This window comes from Hoplias malabaricus, chromosome 17 (assembly GCF_029633855.1).
Source record: "Hoplias malabaricus isolate fHopMal1 chromosome 17, fHopMal1.hap1, whole genome shotgun sequence".
Taxonomy (NCBI): Eukaryota; Metazoa; Chordata; class Actinopteri; order Characiformes; family Erythrinidae; genus Hoplias; species Hoplias malabaricus.
In genome coordinates, this window is record NC_089816.1 from 4,743,032 (window position 1) to 4,764,979 (window position 21,948).

Sequence of the window (21,948 nt, forward strand, 5' to 3'; positions counted from 1 at the left end):
AAAGTAAAGTGACTTTACATAAAACCATTGGTAACCAAGGAGAGAGGCAAAAAAAACTTCCAAAACTTGCTTTAAGTACCATTTTACTGGTCAATTTATCATGGAAATTTTGCATAATATAAAATGCAGTGAAAATAATTAAAGTTATGAGGTTTTTAGCATGCCATTGATTATAAGCTGATTTGATGAACTCTAAAACAATCTTTCTTTCCTCAGCTTCATCTACTTGTTTCAGACATGGAGTATCTACGAGACCAATACTTGCTCCTCTCAGTAAAGTCATGTGATGGTTTTGAGTCATATGGTGAGTAATCAAATCTCCTTTCCTTGAACAGTTGTTTTGCAAAAATAACCATTGGTTTGTGGTTTGTGGCATGCATCTTTGTTTCAGGTGAATGCTGTGTGGCTCTGCAGTCAGTGATAACCGGTTCTTCAGAGATGTTTGAGATGTGCCTGACCCATAGAGGTGAAGAGATGGGCTCCATTCGAGGCAGAACGAAGGTGTATGTTCCCCCGAACAGACGCCGAACCCGGGAGAGAATCTATGGTGAGTCAGCTTTTTGTCCTTGCTGTCAATTATTTTTTCACTGCTCTATCGCTTCCTAATTCAACCTGCTCCCTCCATGGCTCTTCCTCTTTTGGTTCCTCTGTGCTTGCTGCTCTGCTTTTTCTTGTATCTGCTATGGCTTCCTCTTTTGGCTCCCTGAAGACAGACCTTGTCCAGATGCATCCTGAGGTCTTCAGGACACTAAGTGTGAGTGTGTTAATCTCGCTGTATGCCTCAGGCTTTTACTCTAGACAGAATATTTATTTATACAGACCCTTGGCATAAATTATGGGTTTTTTCCTGTTGCAGAGTGGTTCTGCATTCAAAATGACGATAAGGGATCAGTTAGAGGCCCATGTTCTCCTCCACCCATCCGTGCTCCCATCAGTCAGTAAGTAGATGGCTTTGTTGGTAAAGGGAAGTGAAAGTGTTTATGTAAAGTCTTTATGCCTGACTTTAAGTGGGTGTTCTGCGTCTTTTTACTTATATTCTCCTTTCTCTGTTGACATTTGACTATTGACAGTTCTGTCCTCTCTGTCTGTTCCAGAGGGCCATCATCCTCACGCGCTACAGCTCCTCGAAGTTACACTAACCCAGCCTACTTCATCTTTGAGGGTGTTCCCATGTTGCGAAAAGTAGAGGAGGACCCTTTGCCCAAGGAGACCGCTATGTGGTCCAGAGAATCAGTGATTCAGCTTCCCAAAGTCACAGGGGGGAACAGCCATGACCGGAGAGCTGCCCACAGGTCTGACTTCACCGAAATTGAGATTCCTGGCTCTCTACCTCCTTATACTCCACCCTGTGACCGGCCAATACAAATTACCCCTCAGCCTAATTCATCCTACCAGCTCTTTCCTGGACCAGATCTGTCAAGTCCTGCCCAAAACCAAAAGAATAGCACTCCCCACCCTTCTTTTCGTTCACAAATTCAAAGCACTTGCATAACACAGGAGTCCGTCTTACCTGTCAAAAAAGTAGCAAATGCATACATGAACCATTCTGTCTTTTCACGCGATGTCCAAAGGCCATACAAAGATGGACAGAAACTTTACCCATACAAGTCCAACAGAGTTCCCCACTGCCAGGCATCTGCTCCCTGGGTAGTGGAACACCCACCTGCAAGTTCAGGAGATAACTCCCTCACTGCTCTACAGATAGCCAAATCACTGAGTGAGGTGGACTTCCTACCAGTAGAAAAGTACCCCTTGAACCACAAGTCCATTCAGCCGAGGCATTATGGGTGTGATTATGCCTTAGGCTTAGACGCCAGTTCCTGCTGGGAAAAAGAGGTGAATATAGACAAACCTCCATTTGCTGTGCCTACTATAATTATCAATAAAAAATTAGAGTCTGTTATATTCATGAATCTTTATCTAGGTTTATTGCTAAATTTAGTGCTTTATCTACGTCAATGCTAAATTGTTCTGTCATGGAGTGTGTGGGCAATAAACTGATCCATGTTGGTGTGTTCAGGTGTCAGTTCTGCGAGGCGCTCCAGAGACAGTGCGAGAGCTTCTCAGTTCTTTAGGGCTGCAGCGCTATACTCAGGGTCTTAGTCTCAATGGCTGGGATGACCTGGATTACTTCAGGTGAGAAAATGGTGCTAAGAAGAACATTCACACTACGTTTCAGTACAACCTATACTTACATTTACAGCACTGGGTTGACACTCTTGCTCTTAGCAAATAACAGTTCTAATAATATTTCAGAGGTAAGTGAATAAAGTGGTAGGGTATTGGCCAGGGATTCTTACGTGTGTAGTATTCTGTGCTTACTTTGGCACATAAGTGAACTTTAGTCATATGTGCAGCATGCACTTTCAACTTTTGGTCCTCCTGCAAATATCAAGAGGGCAGTTCACTTCTGTACTGCAGACTAACTGCCCTGACCAGTTGCAGGTATTTGACGTCCTAATGGGATATCCTGACAAATTAAGAAATACATATGCTATCCCTTAAACTGTGGTAGACAGCTAGAGAGTTGGTGCCCTGCAGTGGAGCCCAGAAGCACTGGAAGGGTGAGTTTTCAAGAGACAGATTAAGCCTAAGCCTAAATGGAACCAGTAACATTAGTAAAGATGTGATAGAAATTAATTTACTCCAAAAATAGGCTTAACACATTCCCATGAAACTGGGGTAGAGTGAAAACATTAATGTATGTATAAGAATAAAGAAACGTAGCATGTTAGAGTATTTCTAGACATAAATTAAGCATAATTCTAGAACAGATGACTAGAACAGTGTTTGGGTACTTCTTTCTGAAACTCTTTTGGTGTGAAATTAGATCTTTGTCTCTCTGGTCAATAGTTGTGAATTAACGTAAGTTGTGGCTCTTCTACAGTGGCATTACTGAGGAGGACCTTCGTGCCTCTGGAGTAACAAACCCATCTCACCGCCGGAGAATCCTGGAGAATTTACCCAAGATCTGGGACTAAACACAGAGACTATGATTACCACAGTTTTCAGTTACAACAAAGTTTTATAAACAGGGCCAGTCAAATATTCAGGTACTTACTAATGAAAGATATTTTATTATTGTTGTTTTAGGAAATAGAAAAAGCACACAACTAAACAATAACATAAAAAGAACTGTGTAGTGGTCAGAAAATGTTAAAAAACTAATCTTTCATTTGAAAGTTCTGCAAAATAACACCAGGTTTAATTGGAGGTCCCTTTGCACACTGTTGGCATTCTCTCAAGCAGCTTACTGAGGAGGCTCCAGAAATAATTGTCCAAATGTATGAAGACATTCTACACTTGCTGAAAATGTACTGATGATGTCTTGTTTGGGATATTGGAATCTTCAGTTTAATCGCAAATCAATTGGGACAGATGAAACAATGCTGTTAAAAACAGAAACAAACACAGTGTAACCTGCTCTTTTGAAAACATTCATTCATTTTTTCATTCATTATCTGTAAGCGCTTATCCAATTCAGGGTCACGGTGGGTCCAGAGCCTACCTGGAATCATTGGGCGCAAGGCAGGAACACACCCTGGAGGGGGAGCCAGTCCTTCACAGGGCAACACAGACACACACATTCACTCACACCTACGGACACTTTTGAGTCGCCAATCCACCTAATAACGTGTGTTTTTGGACTGTGGGAGGAAACCGGAGCACCCGGAGGAAACCCACGCGGACACAGGGAAAACACACCACACTCCTCACAGAGGAGTCACCCGGAAGAAACCCACGCGGACACAGGGAGAACACACCAACTCTTCACAGACAGTCACCCGGAGGAAACCCACGCAGACACAGGGAGAACACACCACACTCCTCACAGACAGTCACCCAGAGGAAACCCACGCGGACACAGGGAGAACACACCAACTCCTCACAGGCAGTCACCCGGAGGAAACCCACGCAGACACAGGGAGAACACACCACACTCCTCACAGACAGTCACCCGGAGGAAACCCACGCAGACACAGGGAGAACACACCACACTCCTCACAGGCAGTCACCCGGAGCGGGAATCGAACCCACAACCTCCAGGTCCCTAGAGCTGTGTGACTGCGACACTAACCTGCTGCGCCACCGTGCCGCTCTTTTGAAAACAATCCAAATGATATTTTTTGTTTTACCTTCTGCATGGTTTCCTTAAATAATCCTGAACTCATTAATTGCAGTTTAATTAACATTAATGCAGTGCTATCTGAGGGATTGAAAGGGAAGGGAACTCTGTTGTAAATTTTGGCCTTGCTCTTGGCAATATGTGCTAAAAGTATACAGATCAACATGGTTTTCAAAATCACTGCTATCTGTTTCTGTTTACATTACACTTTGAGATCTGGAATTGAAGCTGGGTTTGTTTGGGGAACAGATTCATTTTTCACTCTGGGCATTTAAGGTACTTAAGTCTTTCATGAAAATCCATTTAAATTCACGTAAGATTAACCCCTATTCTTACATTATATTATCCTATCCAAAATATCACTTTCTCTGTGTATTTGCTCCAGGTTCACTGTAGTAATCTGTTCATCCCCTTTTTACTTTTCTTGCATGAAATGTACATTTGGGATGAAGAATATTACGTTTTTTTCATGTCATGTTTGTTTAGACATCTAGTACAACCCTTACTCTGTATTAATCTTCTTGAAACAAGGTGTCTACCCATGAGAGATGACACTCTATGCTCTCAGCACACGTAATAACGGCCATATGTTCACGGACAGTTCACGTGCATCACAGACGCCTAGGTCGTATTGGTACAGGGATTATCCCAAACCTCCCTGTTTTTATTATGTTTACTCTCTTACAGTTTTCATTGGGTTTTTAACTGCTTCTTCTGTCATCCAAGCACATTTGTATTATACTGATACGTGAGCTGTTTGCATAGAAATTACATGGCATCTCTTCAAGAAAGATGTTGTGTTTGCACTTGCTTCATCTTTGTGCTGCTAAACAATATGATTGTAATCAAAACCAATGACCTCATCACTGACAGTCTTAAAGGGAGCATTTTACTGAAGCATGACTAGCCACTGAACAAATATAATTATGTCCAGTTCACCTAATTCCAAACAAAGACTAGCTAGCTTTGGGTATAATATTACAGTACTTGTAAAAATGCATAATTATGGAGTGTACATATTTTCCAACAAATAGAGGGTGTATCTGAAACTGTATGTGACACGCGAGATTAAATATCAGATTGTAAATTTGCCATCCTGTTTACTTTGTCTTCATATAAAACTATAAAAGCCCAGACCAACAGGATCCTCCCAATTTTTTTACAATGTGAGTTTTTCTGATCTGATAATAACACGCCTGCTTTTTTAATCCCAGGGATGTTAATTGTTTCTGTTGTAGCCTGTTGCTCATCCAACAGTCCTTCTGAAATTGCGTTAATAGGCATTTTGTTCCTCCTTAGGCAGTGCCTACAACTGCTCTTCTGAGAAGCCTTTACGCCACGTCTGTGAACGTTTGATAGCATATGGCCTCGAGCATTAGTGAGGTGAGGTACTGATGTCAGGTGGTTTGGTCTGCTGATTAGCCCATTAAACTCAGCACTAGGCATGGTGCCTGAATGCTCATGTAGAATGTTCTAAATATTAAACTGTTATCTAAGTTATGATTTAAGCAATGCTACTGTGTTGATACTTGATCAGGTTTAATTGATATGACATGTTTTTGGCACTTTCAGCTGGAAAGAAGTCCAAGTACACGACAAGTCGAGCCTTGTAGCTGTTGTAGCTGAACTCTGGGTGGGGGGGGGGGGTGAAACCAGTGCAATGTAGAGCTATGTGTGGGAATGCTATTTAACAGAAAGAACTTCCTTATTTACCTTCTCTTCATTCCGACTCAATTTTACTGACTGTTTCTGCTTTTGACAGTGAAAGCCTTATCACGTTGTGTGATATGTCTCCTGTGATGCTGCGATTTCGAGTAATACCAGAGCCTGAAGAAACCACAGTTATATTTTCGGAGAGAGACAGAGATGAAAAGAGGGCAGAGATAGTTAGTCATTATTACATGTTGGAACAGGTCCTTGTGTGCTCTGTGTGTGAGTCAGATGCCGTGGCTGATAAACCTGCAGTACAGGAGTTCTGCTGTTCTGGTAAAAGGACTAAGCCACTTCTCATTCCTTTTTCCCTTCAAAGCAGCTTTTACTATCACTCTGACGATTGTGGCTTGTTTTTGTGGCTTAAATTTCACTTAGTGCAACAGTTTGTGCAGAACAGAACAACTTGTTGTTTAACTTTAAAAAAAAAATCCCTCAAGTCAACCACAAGCAGAAGTAGGTGGCAAGCAAAGTCTCAGGTCATGGACAGTTTTGCTCCTGTTGTCTCTGTTATATCTTCTAAGAGTTAACATGTCGTAATAACTAACTGTACTGATGACTCAAGCTATTATTTAAAACACTGAAAAGGGTTTTAGCATCGAGCAGACTCTATTCCCCGTGGTCCCCCTAAGCCAAAGATGAGATCAGTGAATCATTGTCCTGCTCCCTTTCCCATTGAGCTAACTCACTTTCCAAGAATGCTGCTTGACTCTGCTGACCGGACCTCCGGTTAATACACACAGGCAAGTAAGGTCCATTGTTTTCTTGCCAGTGAGCATCCTTGGCTATAAAAAAGAAGAAAAACACTCAAGTTTTGCAAGTGTTTGTAAGGATTTGCTGTACAACCACTGGTCAAAATAAGAGCACATGGTCTAATGAAACTACAGCCATAATCAAATCAAACCCTCTGTAAATTCTACCTAGGTACAACACAATCCAAATAATGTGTGATTATAGCCTGTGATGTGAAATGCCCATTAATGTGTACAAGGAATTTTCATTGAACTTCCATACCAGTAAATGCCTAACCACTAAAGGCCTTGCTAAGTGTTATCTAACCACTCTTCCTGTTCATTTTACCAATGCCTTGAATGAAGAAATAAGAAACGCATGAATAGTTTTCCTCTGAAATGCATTGTCTCCTAACACGGGGAACCGTGCAACCAACAAATCTGCAACATGTCTGCATTTATTTCTTAAGCTGTAAAAGTTATGGACAAAATGCAAAGTCATTCAGAGTAATTTGGTCAAACTTTATAGTTCTAGTAAAAATAAAGTGCCCTTTCAGAGACGTTTTTCCATAGAATGGTCATGCATATATGGTCGGAAGCTTATGATGTCTTATGTTAATTCTGCAATAAAGAGCTAGCCCAGAATATGTTTTAAAGGATTAAACCAGATGAAGAAATTCAGGTGTAACAACAAATAACAATTTTTCAATTATTATGAGCATTATGTTTTAAAAAAAAGATACATGCAAAATGAATGTATTTCACAGGTAATTATAGATAGTAAATAAAATCTGTGTTTTAGACACCCCTGGTTTAATATGTTTCAGTAATATATGCATATATTTTACTACAAATACATAGTTATTAAATGTAATTAATAAGATTTAACAAGCATAAATACATTTAGATACATTTCAAAATATCAACTTGGATCATTTTTTTTCCTGTCATTTGTGTGTTATATATGTAAAGAATAAACCATATAGAAAATGGGTGCCCAAACATTTTACTTTGCCAGAGAACAAAGGGCAATGTCTGTCATTGTGATAAAAAAATAAAAGCATTATTAAAATAAGAAAATAGAAAAATAGTACACTAAAACAGGGCGGCACGGTGGTGCAGCAGATAGTGTCGCAGTCACACAGCTCCAGGGACCTGGAGGTTGTGGGTTCGATTGCCGCTCCGGGTGACTGTCTGTGAGGAGTTGGTGTGTTCTCCCTGTGTCCGCGTGGGTTTCCTCCGGGTGCTCCGGTTTCCTCCCACAGTCCAAAAAAAAAAAAAAACCACACGTTGGTAGGTGGATTGGCGACTCAAAAGTGTCCATAGGTGTGAATGTGTGAGTGTGTGTGTTGCCCTGTGAAGGACTGGCGCCCATTCCAGGGTGTATTCCTGCCTGCGCCCAATGATTCCAGGTAGGCCCTGGACCCACCGCGACCCTGAACTGGATAAGGGTTACAGATAATGAATGAATGAATGAATACACTAAAACAGAAAATATGAGAATAAGGTCCACGTAGCATAAATCTCTCTCTCTCTCTCTCTCTCTGGTGGGTGTGTTGGGTGGTTAGGTTGTAGAGTCTTTAGCAGGCCAAATTAAATTTCCTTATGTGCCATTGTGTTCCACAGGTCTCCCTTTGGACAGCCCTGATTGAAAGAAGTGTGAATATCTAAGATACAGTGTGTATTATTGTGTCAGTTTTTGTGCAAATGCTATTGCAAAGATCAAAACTATTCTGTCAGTTTGACCACAAAATTAAGAGCTATGTCTGCACTGCACTTTAGGTAGGAACTAAAAACAATTGTTAAGAAAGAGTGGACTTTCACTTCAACTGTCTGCATGTGTGTTCACTTATATGAGGTATTATTATGTCTAGATAAAGATCTCTTGTTGTAACATCTTGCCCTTTTCACTTATTGTACTCTGCCAAGTTTTTCTTCAAAAGTTTGCTCTTCCATGTTCCTGACCATCCTCTCTGAGTAAATATTAACCCCTGCCTTTATGCTGAACCTTTGGCAAGTAAAACCCAAGCCTTTAGCTTCCCACTAACAGTACCCAGGGCATTATTTGGTGTGTTGAATCATTCCTAGTCATCCTGTGTGTGGATTATGCTGTCCTTTCTGTTCCTGGTCTTTACATTAATACAGAAATACTGAAATATGTACTGGTAGTGACTTGAATCATTTCCTTTCTCAGGATTTCCGTGTGGAATTAAATATGACCAACTCTAATGACAAAGTCAGACTGCTATCCCACACCACTGTTGTGGAGACTAAATTATTTTATGGCGACATCTCCAATTCAGGTGTGATTTAATCCTCTATCTAAGGCCACATAAATGAATGTCTCTCCCATAATCTTTATATCTTTATGAGAGTGTTACCTATGTTGCTAGTCAGGTGGTTCTGGGAGATTGCCTGCAGAGTTGGCAGTGGAGATCTCTGGACAAGATAATGCTCTCTGGATCAGCAGTACTATCTGTAGCCCAAATTTTATTCCTGCTTTTTGAGCACGGGTGTCAAAAACACAAAAGCGTGCAATTTGCTGCTTACTCCAGGCAGAGTAAATCAGCTAGGTCATGTCTGGTGTTTGAAGTTGCTCAGGAGCTATGAACTCTGGAAATGTTTCTCTGTTTGACATTAATTGTATTAACTTTGTACCTCCTGCAAGGAATCACTAACGCCTGAATAATTTTAGAACGGTTTGAAATGCTCTATTCTGAGGAGTAAGGATTGTTAAACTGTGCTAAAACAGCTACTGCATTTAGTGTCTGTAAACACCACCACAAAACATTACTAAATGAAATTACTATGGATGTGTTCCCTGACGAATGTGAATTTGTTTTGCTATTTACTTGCAGATATTTTTTAATTTAAAAAGATTGTGCACCAATACGGTAACCAGACGTCCTCTTTTCCCCGGACACGTCTTCTTTTTTAAACTTAAAAAAATGTCCGGGCGGAATTTCACAAACGTCCGGGATTTTGTTTTTCTAGAGCTTACATAGAACTTCGAGAAGTTTCCTTCACAAACTAGTCCCGCCCTCCCCTACTCCGATTGGTTCGCTTGAGTGAGAAGGGGGCGTGGTGAAGTAGCCTAAAATCTACTGATTGGACGGTCTGACTGTAGAGCTACCGTTATTGGTCGATAACCTTCTCTGTAAACATTTAATTGGTCAGTCTACACCCCCCGGAGATGTGTCTCTTTTTCACCATCTCAGATCTGGTCACCCTAAGCACGAAGAGGTTTCGTGTCCAAGTTTTCACCAAATTGGCATTTGTTTTATGTTTTCTCTGACCTTAGTAGTCCTGGTTTTCATGGTTTTTTTTGAAAGTAACTTGAATTATGGGATTATAGGAACACCCCTGATATCATTTCACAAAGTTTAATTAGGCCAAACTTCGGAAAGGCAAGTCTATGGTAGGGGAATAGTTTTTATTTATTTTATACTCCTTTAGGTTACCTCAGAAACCAATTTCTATCCTATCATATGTTTGGTAATCTCTTGAGTTTGATATTAACAATGGCAATAAACGTTTATTGAAAGACGTGAGAAACTTGGGCCACGTTCCTAGGCGTTGTTCAGCACAAGTGTCGCTGTTTAAACGCGTTTAACGCGGTCCTTAGACCTTTCAGCTATGTATGGACTTATGTATAGTAAGCTATTTTAATTAGCACAAGGCTGAATGTGAGAGTTGTAATTACTGTGGTCATATAAGGGGCTTTCTGTGCCTTTGTGGGCGGGGGCACCTATCGCCCTATCGCTATCACTTTCACACGCATTCGCACACTCAAACACGTTCGGTCTCTGTGGTCACTTCTTTCTCAAACGGCTGGAATGGCGACACATTAAACTGAAACTGAATAAAGGGCGCTGAGAGAAATGTAACGTACAACCTTTCTCCTGAATAATAACCTTCAGACACTGAGGAGGTTCGACCCTGTTCAAACGGTGAGTGAACATTTGTGTCACACTAGTGTTGTTTTTTTGTCGGTCCTGGTCTAGTAAAGAACAGAATTGGCACATTTAAAAGTGCGCTGTGTTGTTTAAGTTTAGTTACAGACTCCTGTTTACTCCTGTAAACGCTAAAAATCGGCGGAATTGTCTACACGATACGAGGCAGCCCTCATGTTCTCACTGTAGCTTTCAGTGTTCCTCAGAAACACGAATTACACGAGAAGTTTCTAGTTTTGTAAGAGTTGCAACACGTCTGGCAAGAATCATCAATCCCTAAGGACGTTAAAGGATTAATAACTGCGACTTTAAAACTGATTCATTCAGAATGTCTCCCTTCTGGGGGCTTTATATTGATTCTAATACGAACAGAACTAAGCCTGCAGGTGTCCTTATATATTTTTATATGGACTGCTTAATTGTTTATTCCCTCAATAAATAAATTAAAACATTCTTAAACATCTCTCTTGCACCAGAGTGCATCCAGTGTAAGTTCAAGTGATAACTTTCTATGAGTGGCTCTAGAAGCTGACGTCTGGTTCCTATGTCCTCCACTGTGTGTTTCTCTAGAATGGAGAATTTCACAGCAAACCACTCTCAGTTACTTTTGTTTGTCTTGCCAATGTGATCATGCAGAACTCGTAAGGTACCTCCTCGTTTAACTTTTTCTTTAACAAAGGGTTCTCTCTCTGGTACCTAGTTAAATTTAGCCTGTAATCGCTGTAATTGTAGAATAAACAATTTGTAATTTAGGTCCTAAACTAAAGTGAAAGAGAGTTGTTGAAGGTGAAAATATTGGTTCTGAACTCAAAACGCAGTAGCCTGTATGAGAACACAAACTTGTTTTGATGTACACTACGAATAGAAAATACCTAGTTTACATGCAACATTGGGATATTGAAACAATTCCATCAGACGTTAATGGCAGCCACAAGTGCATTATTTCTGATTTGCAATATCCACTTCCACTTAACCCTAAAGCTATTCGATGGTGCTCAGTCACCACTCCAGAGAATGCAGTTCCACTGCTCCAAAGCACAATACAGAGGGCTTAATACCTTCCCAGCCCACATTTGGCACTGTGCATAGTGAACTTAGGCTCACGTGTAGTAGAGTGCCCCATGTTTGTTTGTGGTGATGATTAAAAAAAGGGTTGAAACTTTTGGACATGTACAATCCTCCTCAGATATCGCCCCAGGACAGTGCTTTTTTTTACACAGCTAGAAAGAACTCAAAAAGGTATATGTACACAAAAGATGAAAGATAAAAACCCCTGTAGCAGGGCAAAATGATATTGTAAACTATTTGGAGGGTTTAGGTATCACTGTTAGTGTATTTTACATTATAATACTCATGGTTGACTTATTTGTTGACGTTCTCTGTATCAGAGAAGCAAAGGAAGTGCAGATTTCTGTTACATCAGGAAGTACAGTCTTATTAATCAGGCGTTAAGACTTATTGATCAGTCAGTTTCTGTTAAGTATTGAGTAACTACACTATACTAGCAGGACCTTTATTAAAATGAGTGTAATCTGTTGCACTAAAGCTAACATGCTAGCTGTATAGTAGTGGGCAATATAGTTTTTTTTAATTTTCTTTTAATTTTGATAACATTTTTAATTTGGTTAATTAGCATTTTTTGTTCTCAGTACCCTATTATATAGTACCACCTATGAATCCTTTCACTTTAAGTGATTATTTCTGTTATTTTGCTTTGTGAATATTGACCTTATAAGTCTGTCTCTTTTCAGCTGAAAGATGCCTGCATCACTCCAGCCGTTCTCCGGAAACACCTCTGTCACTTTCACCACTACAGCACCAGTGGACTTTACTGATGGGAACAAAAGCTGCCGCTTTGACGAGGAGTTCAAGTACATCCTGCTGCCTGTCTCATATTCGCTGGTGTGTGTGCTGGGCTTGGTGCTCAACTCTGTGGCCCTCTGGATGTTCCTGACCAAGATGCGACCCTGGAACCCCAGCACGGTGTACATGTTCCACTTAGCGCTGTCGGACACCCTTTACGTCCTGTCTCTGCCCACTCTGATTTACTACTATGCCAACCGTAGCCACTGGCCTTTTGGCGTGGCCATTTGCAAGATCGTCCGCTTTCTATTTTATGCAAACCTTTACTGCAGCATCCTCTTCCTCACCTGCATCAGTGTGCATAGATACCTGGGCATCTGCCATCCAATCCGCTCGCTCACACTGGTGAAACCTCGCCATGCACATGTGGTATGTGCCATGGTGTGGGCCACAGTCACCGCCTGCCTGGTGCCCAACCTCATATTCGTCACCACCACGCAGCGGGACAATGACACGCTGTGCCATGACACCAGCAGCCCAGACGATTTTGAGAACTACGTCACATACAGCTCTGTGGTGATGGTGCTCCTTTTTGGTCTGCCGTTCATGGTCATCATGGTGTGCTACTACCTGATGGCAAGGGCTCTGTGTCAACCAAGACAGGGTCTTTCTGCTGGACAAGGGCGCAGTTCCTCCAGAAGGAAGTCCATTAAACTAATTATTATAGTGCTGACTGTGTTTGCTATCTGCTTTGTCCCGTTCCACATCACACGCACCCTCTACTACACTTACCGTGTGTTAGAAGCTGACTGTTGGTTTCTGAACATAATCAACTTCATGTATAAAATCACACGTCCACTCGCCAGTGTTAACAGCTGCCTGGACCCCATCCTTTACTTCCTAGCAGGGGATCACTACCGCGCCAGGCTTCTCAGAGCATTCACCCGGCACCCAAATGTTGGCAGATCTGGTGAATATCTGCAGCCCCCTCTTGCCAAGAAGAATGACCTTGCCTTGGTGTGTAAGAGTCCAGATGATCGGGGCAGTAGTGTGTCTGATCGCTAAGGGCCAAGCTATGGACTTACAGCAAAAGGAATTTCACCGTGACTCTTTTGTTGTTGTGAAAGAATGCATTTACCGAGATACATCTAAAGAAAGAATGCCTCACAGGATCTGGAGAGTGTAGGCACAGGAACACTTATGTATAGCTTTAATGCTGCATATGTTCACCATCAGCTAAAACAATCCTCTGAATGTAAACACCAAGTGTTGGATGAAAGATCTTTTGTGGGGGTGATGTGGTTTTAAGCAGATTGCTGTATACACTCCATATGAATGTCCCAGGCAGTCTCATGATTGCTGTTATAATCTAGAGCAGGGATTCTGGAGCTCGTTATTTCAGATACTGTGTTAGTTATTCACTGCATTTACTCTCTAGTGTTCAACATTTGTAAGGAGCAGACAAGGAGACCAGGGAAACCACAACAACATAAGTAAACCAAAACCTCAGCCTTTTACTTTGGCCTTGGAGGAATGCTCACAAAATGAGTGTTTCGAAGTTTATTTCCTAAAGCACACATAAGGAAAATCCTCCTTTGCCTATTTTCTTTCTATCTTTTTTTTTTCTTTCTCAAAGGTAGAGCTTAAACCAGGCCATTCCAGCGATCCCACGGGGGATCAGAGGAGACATCGGACAGACTTAAATGGATTTGCATTAGAATGATGGCCTAAATGCTGTTGAAGAGAGTGAGGATGGAAGGGTATTGAGAGAGGAGGTGATCTGTTGTGAAGCAGAATGTGTACATCAACAGAAACTGAACTGTTCCTCAGAGATCAGACCTGGCACATCCAGGCTCCAGCTGTTTTCGTCCTTCAGCAGAGGAGTCCTGTCTGCAGGAAAAGTGGGTGGAGGAAGGTTAGTTAGAAAAAGCACAAGAGGGCTTTCACACTTATCTTTCCTTTTTATCAGCTCCCACTAATGCACCCATTTAAAGAGGAACACTGACGACAAAAACAACATATTGGTGAATTTGCCAGTTTTCTTGTATTTTAATGTGAAGGAATATTGAGAATGTCCTGTGATCAGCCAGTGTATGTAATAACTATTTTCAGGAATTATGTATTATATTTACATAAATATACTATTGATGTGCTGCAGTACATGCAGTGTGTGTATCTGTGGGTGGGAATATGTTTTTTTCCCAGTAAAAACTGAAACCTTTTTTAAATGAAAGTTTCTGAATAGATATTTACTTCTTAGTTATTTCAGTTTTACATCTAGATACTACTTTTTTTAGATCATAATATTTATGAGAGGGGCGGCACGGTGGCGCAGCAGGTAGTTTTGCAGTCACACAGCTCCAGGGACCTGGAGGTTGTGGGTTCGAGTCCCGCTCCGGTTGACTGTCTGTGAGGAGTTGGTGTGTTCTCTCTGTGTCAGCGTGGGTTTCCTCCGGGTGCTCCGGTTTCCTTTCACAGTCTAAAAACACACGTTGGTAGGTGGATTGGTGACTCCAAAGTGTCCGTAGGTGTGAGTGTGTGTCGGTATTGCCCTGTGAAGGACTGGCGCCCCCTCCGGGGTGTATTCCCGCCTTGCGCCCAATGATTCCAGGTAGGCGCTGGACCCACCACAACCCTGAAGTGGATAAGCGCTTACAGATAATGAATGAATGAATGAACATTTCTAGCTGGACAACCTGCTACATGTGTTTGTTTATCCAGGCAGCAGTGTGTTGGTAGGGGTGGGTGCTATGGAGTCCCAAGAAATGTGTGTGAGATGATCTATGGGAGTCCCATGAGCAGAGAAGGAGACGGAGGGAAATGAGATAACTAGCATTTGACTGTTGTTACTAGAGAATGTCCAGGAGATTTCAAATGAGATAATTTATCATGAGTTAATGTTTACTTTTGCCTTAAAGGATTTTCATTAGGCAGAAAACCAAGCTGTTTTTAATCTGAGCCCCGTTTCCTGAAAGCTTTGTACTGTTAGGATGGTCTTAACTGATGTTTAATGTGATGCTAGTTCTACCAGTTAACAACAATCTTAATACCATGAATCTGTTTGGTAAACCCAGTCTAGATTGACGAAAAGTTTCTTTATAAAGCTCAATTTTATGCACTTTAGCAAAGGTTCTGAGAAATAGCATGTTTCACATTTTTAAAGTATTATAAAGCAAATCCCTCATTTTATTCTAAAATGAATGTTTGTTTGGATGTATGTTGTAGGAACAATTTCTGTGATTCAGCCGTGTCTCTTGTTTTCAGCTTGTTGTTTAACAAATTAACATTTGTATATATTTGATCATATATCTCTAAAAGTACTGAAAGGAACCAGTCATTTTTTATACCGATTTTATATTAGGGCTGATTTGAATGTGTGTATGTTCTACCCCTGATCTCTGTTACTCAGCATGTTTGATTGACCTGGTATGTTATTGTTGCCCCTGGATCTGGAAACAATTTAATTCCTGTTCTGACCAGTAGATGTCCTTATTGCCATCTTTTAAATATATGAAAATCAACTAAACTCTCAACTGCTGAAGCTCTTTGCCTAATCACCATGACTGTGATAAATAGACCTGTTGACTGTTGCTTTTGTAAAGTGGGAGAAAAGAGAGGCTTTGGGGTCAGGGAGAGTTAAAGAATGACAGGAAAAGGGTATTCATGTGGCACATTATAGTGTGGACACATTCATCGATGTTCTGAGACAAATTTAATCGAACCAGCCAAGGTCTGGATACAATACTCATGCGTACATCCATACAGACTTAATATGCATATTCATAAACTCGCCCTTGATTCAGTGGCGTATTGAGAAGGCTGATTAACTGAAATAAAGTTATTGTAAGCTGTACTTTAGTGTTAATTTACTGTAAAATGTTGATATATAGGGTCACACAATGATTAATGAGCTTCAGATCATTACTAGTGTAAGTGAAGGTGCTGATATTTGTTTTATAATTGAGCCCCATTAATAAAGGATTATTACCCAGTTATTAATCTTAAGACTTATTCAGTAACTCCTATGAAACTAATGTGGTATAAATTTATACCAATAAATCGATTGGTAACGTATTTTGCTATAATTTTTTTAATTTCACCTATTTTTCAAAATTTCTGCATAATTTATTAATTGAGATGTAAATAAAGTTGTTCTATGGTGGTTTTGTTAGTAGTAGTCTGCTCATTTTTCTATATTTCCGTTTATTGGAACTTTTTATTGCAACATTCATTCATTGTCTGTAACCTCTTATCCAGTTCAGGGTCACGCTGGGTCCGGAGACTACTCGGAATCACTGAGCACAAGGCGGGAACACACCCTGGAGGGGGCGCCAACATTGATCATAGTAAAATATGAAAATATGAACATTTGCGTCTAGTAAATATAATCAACTGATTTAGGTCAGGGTCTTATACAAGTCATAAATCTCAGCACAGATATAACCTTTTATTTTAGTAACATTCCTTACGGTTGCTTTTGGAGGTATTATTTAGACTACCACAGTAAACAGTTCTGACTCTATGGACTATTTCAAACCAAATTTCCACCTCTGATTATGGGCTAATGTGATATAGAATTATCGTTTTTATAAACACTACACTAAGACATATCTAAAAGTTGTTACTTGAAGAAACAAAAATAGCGTATGTGTGAAGTAAGAATTGTAACGTATTGTATATTAGTTATATTCGGCAAGCTGTCAGAAAAGGCTGAAATATTGGAAAGATGTTACTAAAGACTACTCATTCAGACCGTGAAAAGAATTTAGATTTTTAGCTATTTTTTTGTAATTGATGAGAGTCCATATTTGGTTGTCTCCAATTTTCTTTTGAGGTGAGTATAAAAGAATGATTCAAACAAGGCAGTGTATATTGGGAGCAGGTGTGTAAAGATTTCATTGGCTTTATGTGAGGCAAAAATTAATGTAAACATCATATCTATAAAATACAACTGAAGCTGTGTTTGTGTTTCCAGGGTGAACTGGGTCTTAACCATTTATAACGCTTACTGCTGACACTGAGCTGCCAGTCAGGGTTTACATATCACCGCTGTCCAATGAACAACAAGCATCTCCCAAAAAAGTATCTTTACAGGGCAAGAGAAAAAAACTTAACTTCACTGGAAGTCCGTGTAAAATAACTTTATTCCAAGTAACTTTGCAGCCTTTCATTCATCGTGAAACCTTTACACAATGTGAAGGACAGCTGCTGTGTTGAAATGATGCGGTAAAGATTTAATTTGATTTAATTATATATATATATATAGTTTTAAAGTTGTGGAATTAGTAGTAATGTTAATTTTTTTCTCGTTTTACTTCTGTAGGGATTTCTAAACAGAAATACACTGTAAAATTGCAGAAATGATTTAGCATACAGCCACCAACACACCCCAAAATGTTGAACTATATTAGAGCCACAGCAACAGACATTCAAACAAACTTTTGGTGCTGAAATGCTACAACCTGGTTACTGTCCCTTGTGTGTATGCATTTTGTGACTGTGTCTGACAGCTTGAATACTATGTAACTGAAGCAGCATTGTTCAAGAAGACGGGTGATGAGAGAGTTGCTATTTCTACTGTTTTGATTAGCCTCACCTCACACCTTCCTATGTCTCTCTCTCTCTCTCTCTCTCACTGTCCTTTCTCCATCTACCCACACTCTCTCATCCTGCCTTCCTTTTGAAGCAAGCCTTGGCGCCCAAGGACGGTAACATTGACTGAAATGAAAGAGAAATCAATGCTGTGAGACACAAAATACAAGATATCTAGGAATAAAGAGGAGGAAGGAGAAAAAAAAAATCTAACAAACTGTCAGCAAAGACTAATTTCCCATAAGGTCTTGAAATAAGTAACCTTTCTAATCCTCATTTGTAAGGCATAGGTCAGTGTGAATGGGAGCTGGGCTCTGGATGATATGAATTGATTTCTCTGAGCAGAGGAAGATGTGCGAAGGATTGATTTGGTTTCTGAATATTTGACAGCACTGGGACATGACAGTATTATTGTTGGGAGCCTCAAACAAGTGCCTACGTGTCCTTTAACCTGCATATGATAGAGATGTAGGACACAATTAAAATCAATAACTTTTTCAACATTTCAAAGCATTACATACAACATTAATTTGTCACCGAATCTTTATAAATCTTTGATTTTGATTTGGAATCTCTTCTCCAAACCTAACTGTATATGTCAGACACTATTTCTGTATTTTAAAAGGAGGTTTAGTGGCACATGTCAAAGTTGAGTTTAACTCCTTTGTAGTTTTACTTGCTCAAATGGTGGTAATTGGGTCTTTAGTGCATAGTAATGAATAAAGGATTGAATAGATTTTCTCAGCTGCTTATAGTACTTTCCAAATTAAACAGCAAAATGTGTAGGGAAAGAAATAATGCTTTTAAACACATGTTCATAACTACTTTAAAAAGTAATGCCACCAAATATTCTTATAACAACAGTGACATTGTTGTCTTATTACTTTGTAGTCATTTACATTCAACCCTTACATAAATGTTTATGTCACATTTGGAGTGCGTGGGATGAGGACGAATGGGGAAGTGAGTGCAAGTGTTTGGATGGTTTTATTTATTTCAAGACCAAGGTGAACATGGAAGTAAATTAGAATTTAACATACAAAAGAGGAACAAAGGATTAGATGAAATATACATAATACTCAGAAGTACATTAGCCAATCACAGCGCATATATTTTGTAATTACACACCCCATTACCACAAATGCTGGTAATAAAAATATAATGCAGTGTTGGTGATCATTTAAACCCTATTTTTTTAAAAATAACACAAAGACAATACTGTTGTTTTTTTTGTAATTAATTTGATGCCAGCAACACATTCCAAAGACTTGTAAGTGGTTTAGTGTTAAAATAAAATGAACTCAGTTAATGGGCAACAGATCACTAAATTAGTAAGCAATGGTCTGCTTGTAAACAGAACATCTTATGGTTCCTTGTTTATAGACAAATGTTTGGAAAGTGTAATTTGAACGTCCATTTTCTTTCATTTATTTATTAATTTTACTGTTGTTTTTTCCCTGTCCCATTTTATCTGAGTGTGCTGCAGGCATCACATTTGAAATGTCTTTAAAAAACGCAAAATAAAATGTATTTTTTTTGTTTAATAGAGGTTTGAGAGCTATAATAAATTGCAGATACTTGATTTGATTCCACCCACCCCCTCCCCTCTCCACAAGGTACTAATATCAGGAATAAGCCAGGGTGTGTGTGTGTGTGTGTGTGTGTGTGTGTGTCTGTCACTGATGGCCAATCTCAAATAGCTACCTTGCAAAAATTAGCTTCGAAAACTGCAGGTATGTTAAATGGTTTGTCCAAAAATGCATGTCTTTGGATGATGGAGATCCATAATTAAAATCAGAAACTCATCATTTTAAGTGGTTTAGCTGTTAAAAAGAAGTGTAGTAATAATTCAGGATTGTTTCTTGTACCTAAATATATATATATATATATATATCACTAAATAAGATTATATATTATATTATATATAAGATTTTGATACACTGTAAATATTCAGTATGTTTCTGTCATGCTTTGTGACCTGGACTTTTACACATTGACATAGAAACCTTTTTTGCTCTGAATATAGAAGCACGGATTAGCTTTGATTGGTTACCTTTGATTCACATACTAATTTAAGTAACTTGCATGCTGTATATATATATATATATATATATATATATATATATATGTATGTATGTATGTGTGTGTGTGTGTGTGTGTGTGAGTGAGAGAGTGCCCATATTTCAGTCGGCCAGGTCAGATAAAATGATAGAGAAAAGAAAAACCAAAATCCGAAGTAAAATCAAACGCAATGATTATTTTACCTCCTATCCACCCATTATCATAAAAAATAAAAAACCACCACCAGCAAAAACAACATGATTAAAACGTATACTTCCACATGTACCACATTCACCCCTATTCATGCAGACAGTAGGGGTTTTACCGTATTCATACTACAGCAGTTTACCCCCACAAATATACCCTGAAGTGTTAATCTAGGCTGCATTTTTTAAAAGAAATATTGCATGATACACAACCTATGTATATGTGGGCGTCAAAAAAAGAAAAAAAGAACATCACGGATGATACATACACAGATGGCCCAGGTTTGGCTTTTGGCTTTTTATTCCTTTGGTATCTTTATGTTGAATTTACACATTACATTTAAAGTGAATTAGCGCTGAGGCTGGTTTTATCAGAAAGATAAAGAGTCTAAATATATTTGTTTGCTTTGGTTATAACACAGATTCATTCCTTACTTGTTCTCAAAGGATTACTTTTAGATAAAAAATAACTAAATACTGTGTTAAAGGGATTACAGATGTGTTTTTATCTGAACAGGAAATAGAGCTAGAGCTTAAATAACATCTACGTTTCAAACGAGTAAAAGGGAAATAAAAAAATAAAACATTCTCTTTAGTTTGATAGTGGCATATACTGGAAGTGTAAACATGTTGTTTATTTAAAACAAATTAGTCATTAAAGAATGTATTACTGTATTATGCAGTATTTTTTATTTAAACGCTTAATGCCGATGGTGAGAAACTGATTATCTCCACTGTTAAGACTGAGCAAATGAGCAGAACTAGCACATAAGGTTCTTCACTCATGAGACTTCCTGTTTTAATTTTAGGTTAATTGTGAAATATTTGTAAACCTAAACAAAATGGTGTAACGTGGTGTTGATTCAGATTAAGCTTTTATTTTGTAATGTTTTATTTGTGCAGTTGTGTTGCATAGGGCTTAAGATGTAAAGCCCAGTAAATGACGTTTCAAATTAAACCCCCAATTGAAATTATTGAGCAGTAATATGTTCCGTATGTAAATAAATGTCAGAATGTTTATAGCTAATTAAACTCCTAATAAAATACAGTTGTTTGACATTATTTTACATATAATATATTGTTATCGTAGCAATATTACGAATTCATGCACTTCATTGTGTGTAACATTTGCAGACATTTTCTCTGCAATTATTTCGATATTTTTAATGTTTATGCCTTTAGTGTGCATCATATGGATGATCTCGTCTTACCTCATTTATTAGTGTAACTTCCGTAAACATAATATTAGAGTGTTTAATATTCTACGCATTCTGTCTTTTAATTATATTATAATTCTTTTTTTATACGTACTTTTATATCATTTCCCTGTGGTGCCACGTTTGCGCTCACCACCTCATGTGACTTTTAAATTTCACAGTGTTTTTATTAGTAATTCAGCGGGATATGTGATGCTGTTGAAGGCGCTGTGGTGGTGATAATCTGCTGTGGTGAGGAATGTCCACTGACTTTGCGCTCATGGTTTCTCTCTGCTCTGTTGTTTGTCACATTCTGGAATAGACAGGCACTTTCAAGGACATGTGGACTTTAATCTGAGAAGCTGCGAGTGGAGTGGAAGAGTGACATAAAGAGGAGAGAAGTTCATTATCCGTCTGAAAAGGAAACCAATGGCTTTCACTGTTGCCATGGAAACCAGGCTTTCTCTCTCTCTGACAAACCTATGATAAGGTACTTTGCTGCACCATGCACAATTATTGCAGGGGAAAAATAGGAAATATTGCTTTCTGATGCTAATAGACGTTACATAT

General features: G+C 39.2%; 2 protein-coding genes across 3 annotated transcripts in view; both read left to right on the forward strand.

The window, feature by feature from the left end:
* inppl1b (inositol polyphosphate phosphatase-like 1b) overlaps positions 1-5,199 on the forward strand; it is a 31,132-nt gene extending 25,933 nt beyond the window's left edge. Inside the window, exons 22-27 of the mRNA XM_066649782.1 lie at positions 217-304; positions 392-547; positions 857-938; positions 1,095-1,836; positions 2,021-2,136; positions 2,888-5,199. Of these exons, the coding sequence (XP_066505879.1) occupies positions 217-304; positions 392-547; positions 857-938; positions 1,095-1,836; positions 2,021-2,136; positions 2,888-2,981 (1,278 nt within the window). The 3' untranslated portion in view covers positions 2,982-5,199. The remainder of the gene's footprint in view (positions 1-216; positions 305-391; positions 548-856; positions 939-1,094; positions 1,837-2,020; positions 2,137-2,887) is intronic.
* A 5,081-nt stretch (positions 5,200-10,280) lies between these two features.
* Positions 10,281-21,726, forward strand: p2ry4 (pyrimidinergic receptor P2Y4). Of its 2 annotated transcripts, XR_010795940.1 has the most exons (3): positions 10,281-10,517; positions 12,272-14,238; positions 21,701-21,726. XR_010795940.1 is itself a non-coding variant. In XM_066649129.1 (2 exons), the coding sequence occupies exon 2, from the start codon at positions 12,279-12,281 to the stop codon at positions 13,386-13,388; it is 1,110 nt and encodes a 369-aa protein (XP_066505226.1). In that variant the 5' UTR covers positions 10,281-10,517; positions 12,272-12,278; the 3' UTR covers positions 13,389-16,455. The 2 variants fall into 2 exon arrangements, 1 of the variants encoding a protein (XP_066505226.1); XM_066649129.1 differs by lacking the exon at positions 21,701-21,726 and having other exon boundaries at positions 12,272-16,455.
* Positions 21,727-21,948: the final 222 nt, after the last annotated feature.

What these genes read in the sequence shown, in the direction of transcription:
- p2ry4 (XM_066649129.1), top strand. Translation starts at nt 12,279, where the DNA reads ATGCCTGCATCACTCCAGCCGTTCTCCGGAAACACCTCTGTCACTTTC.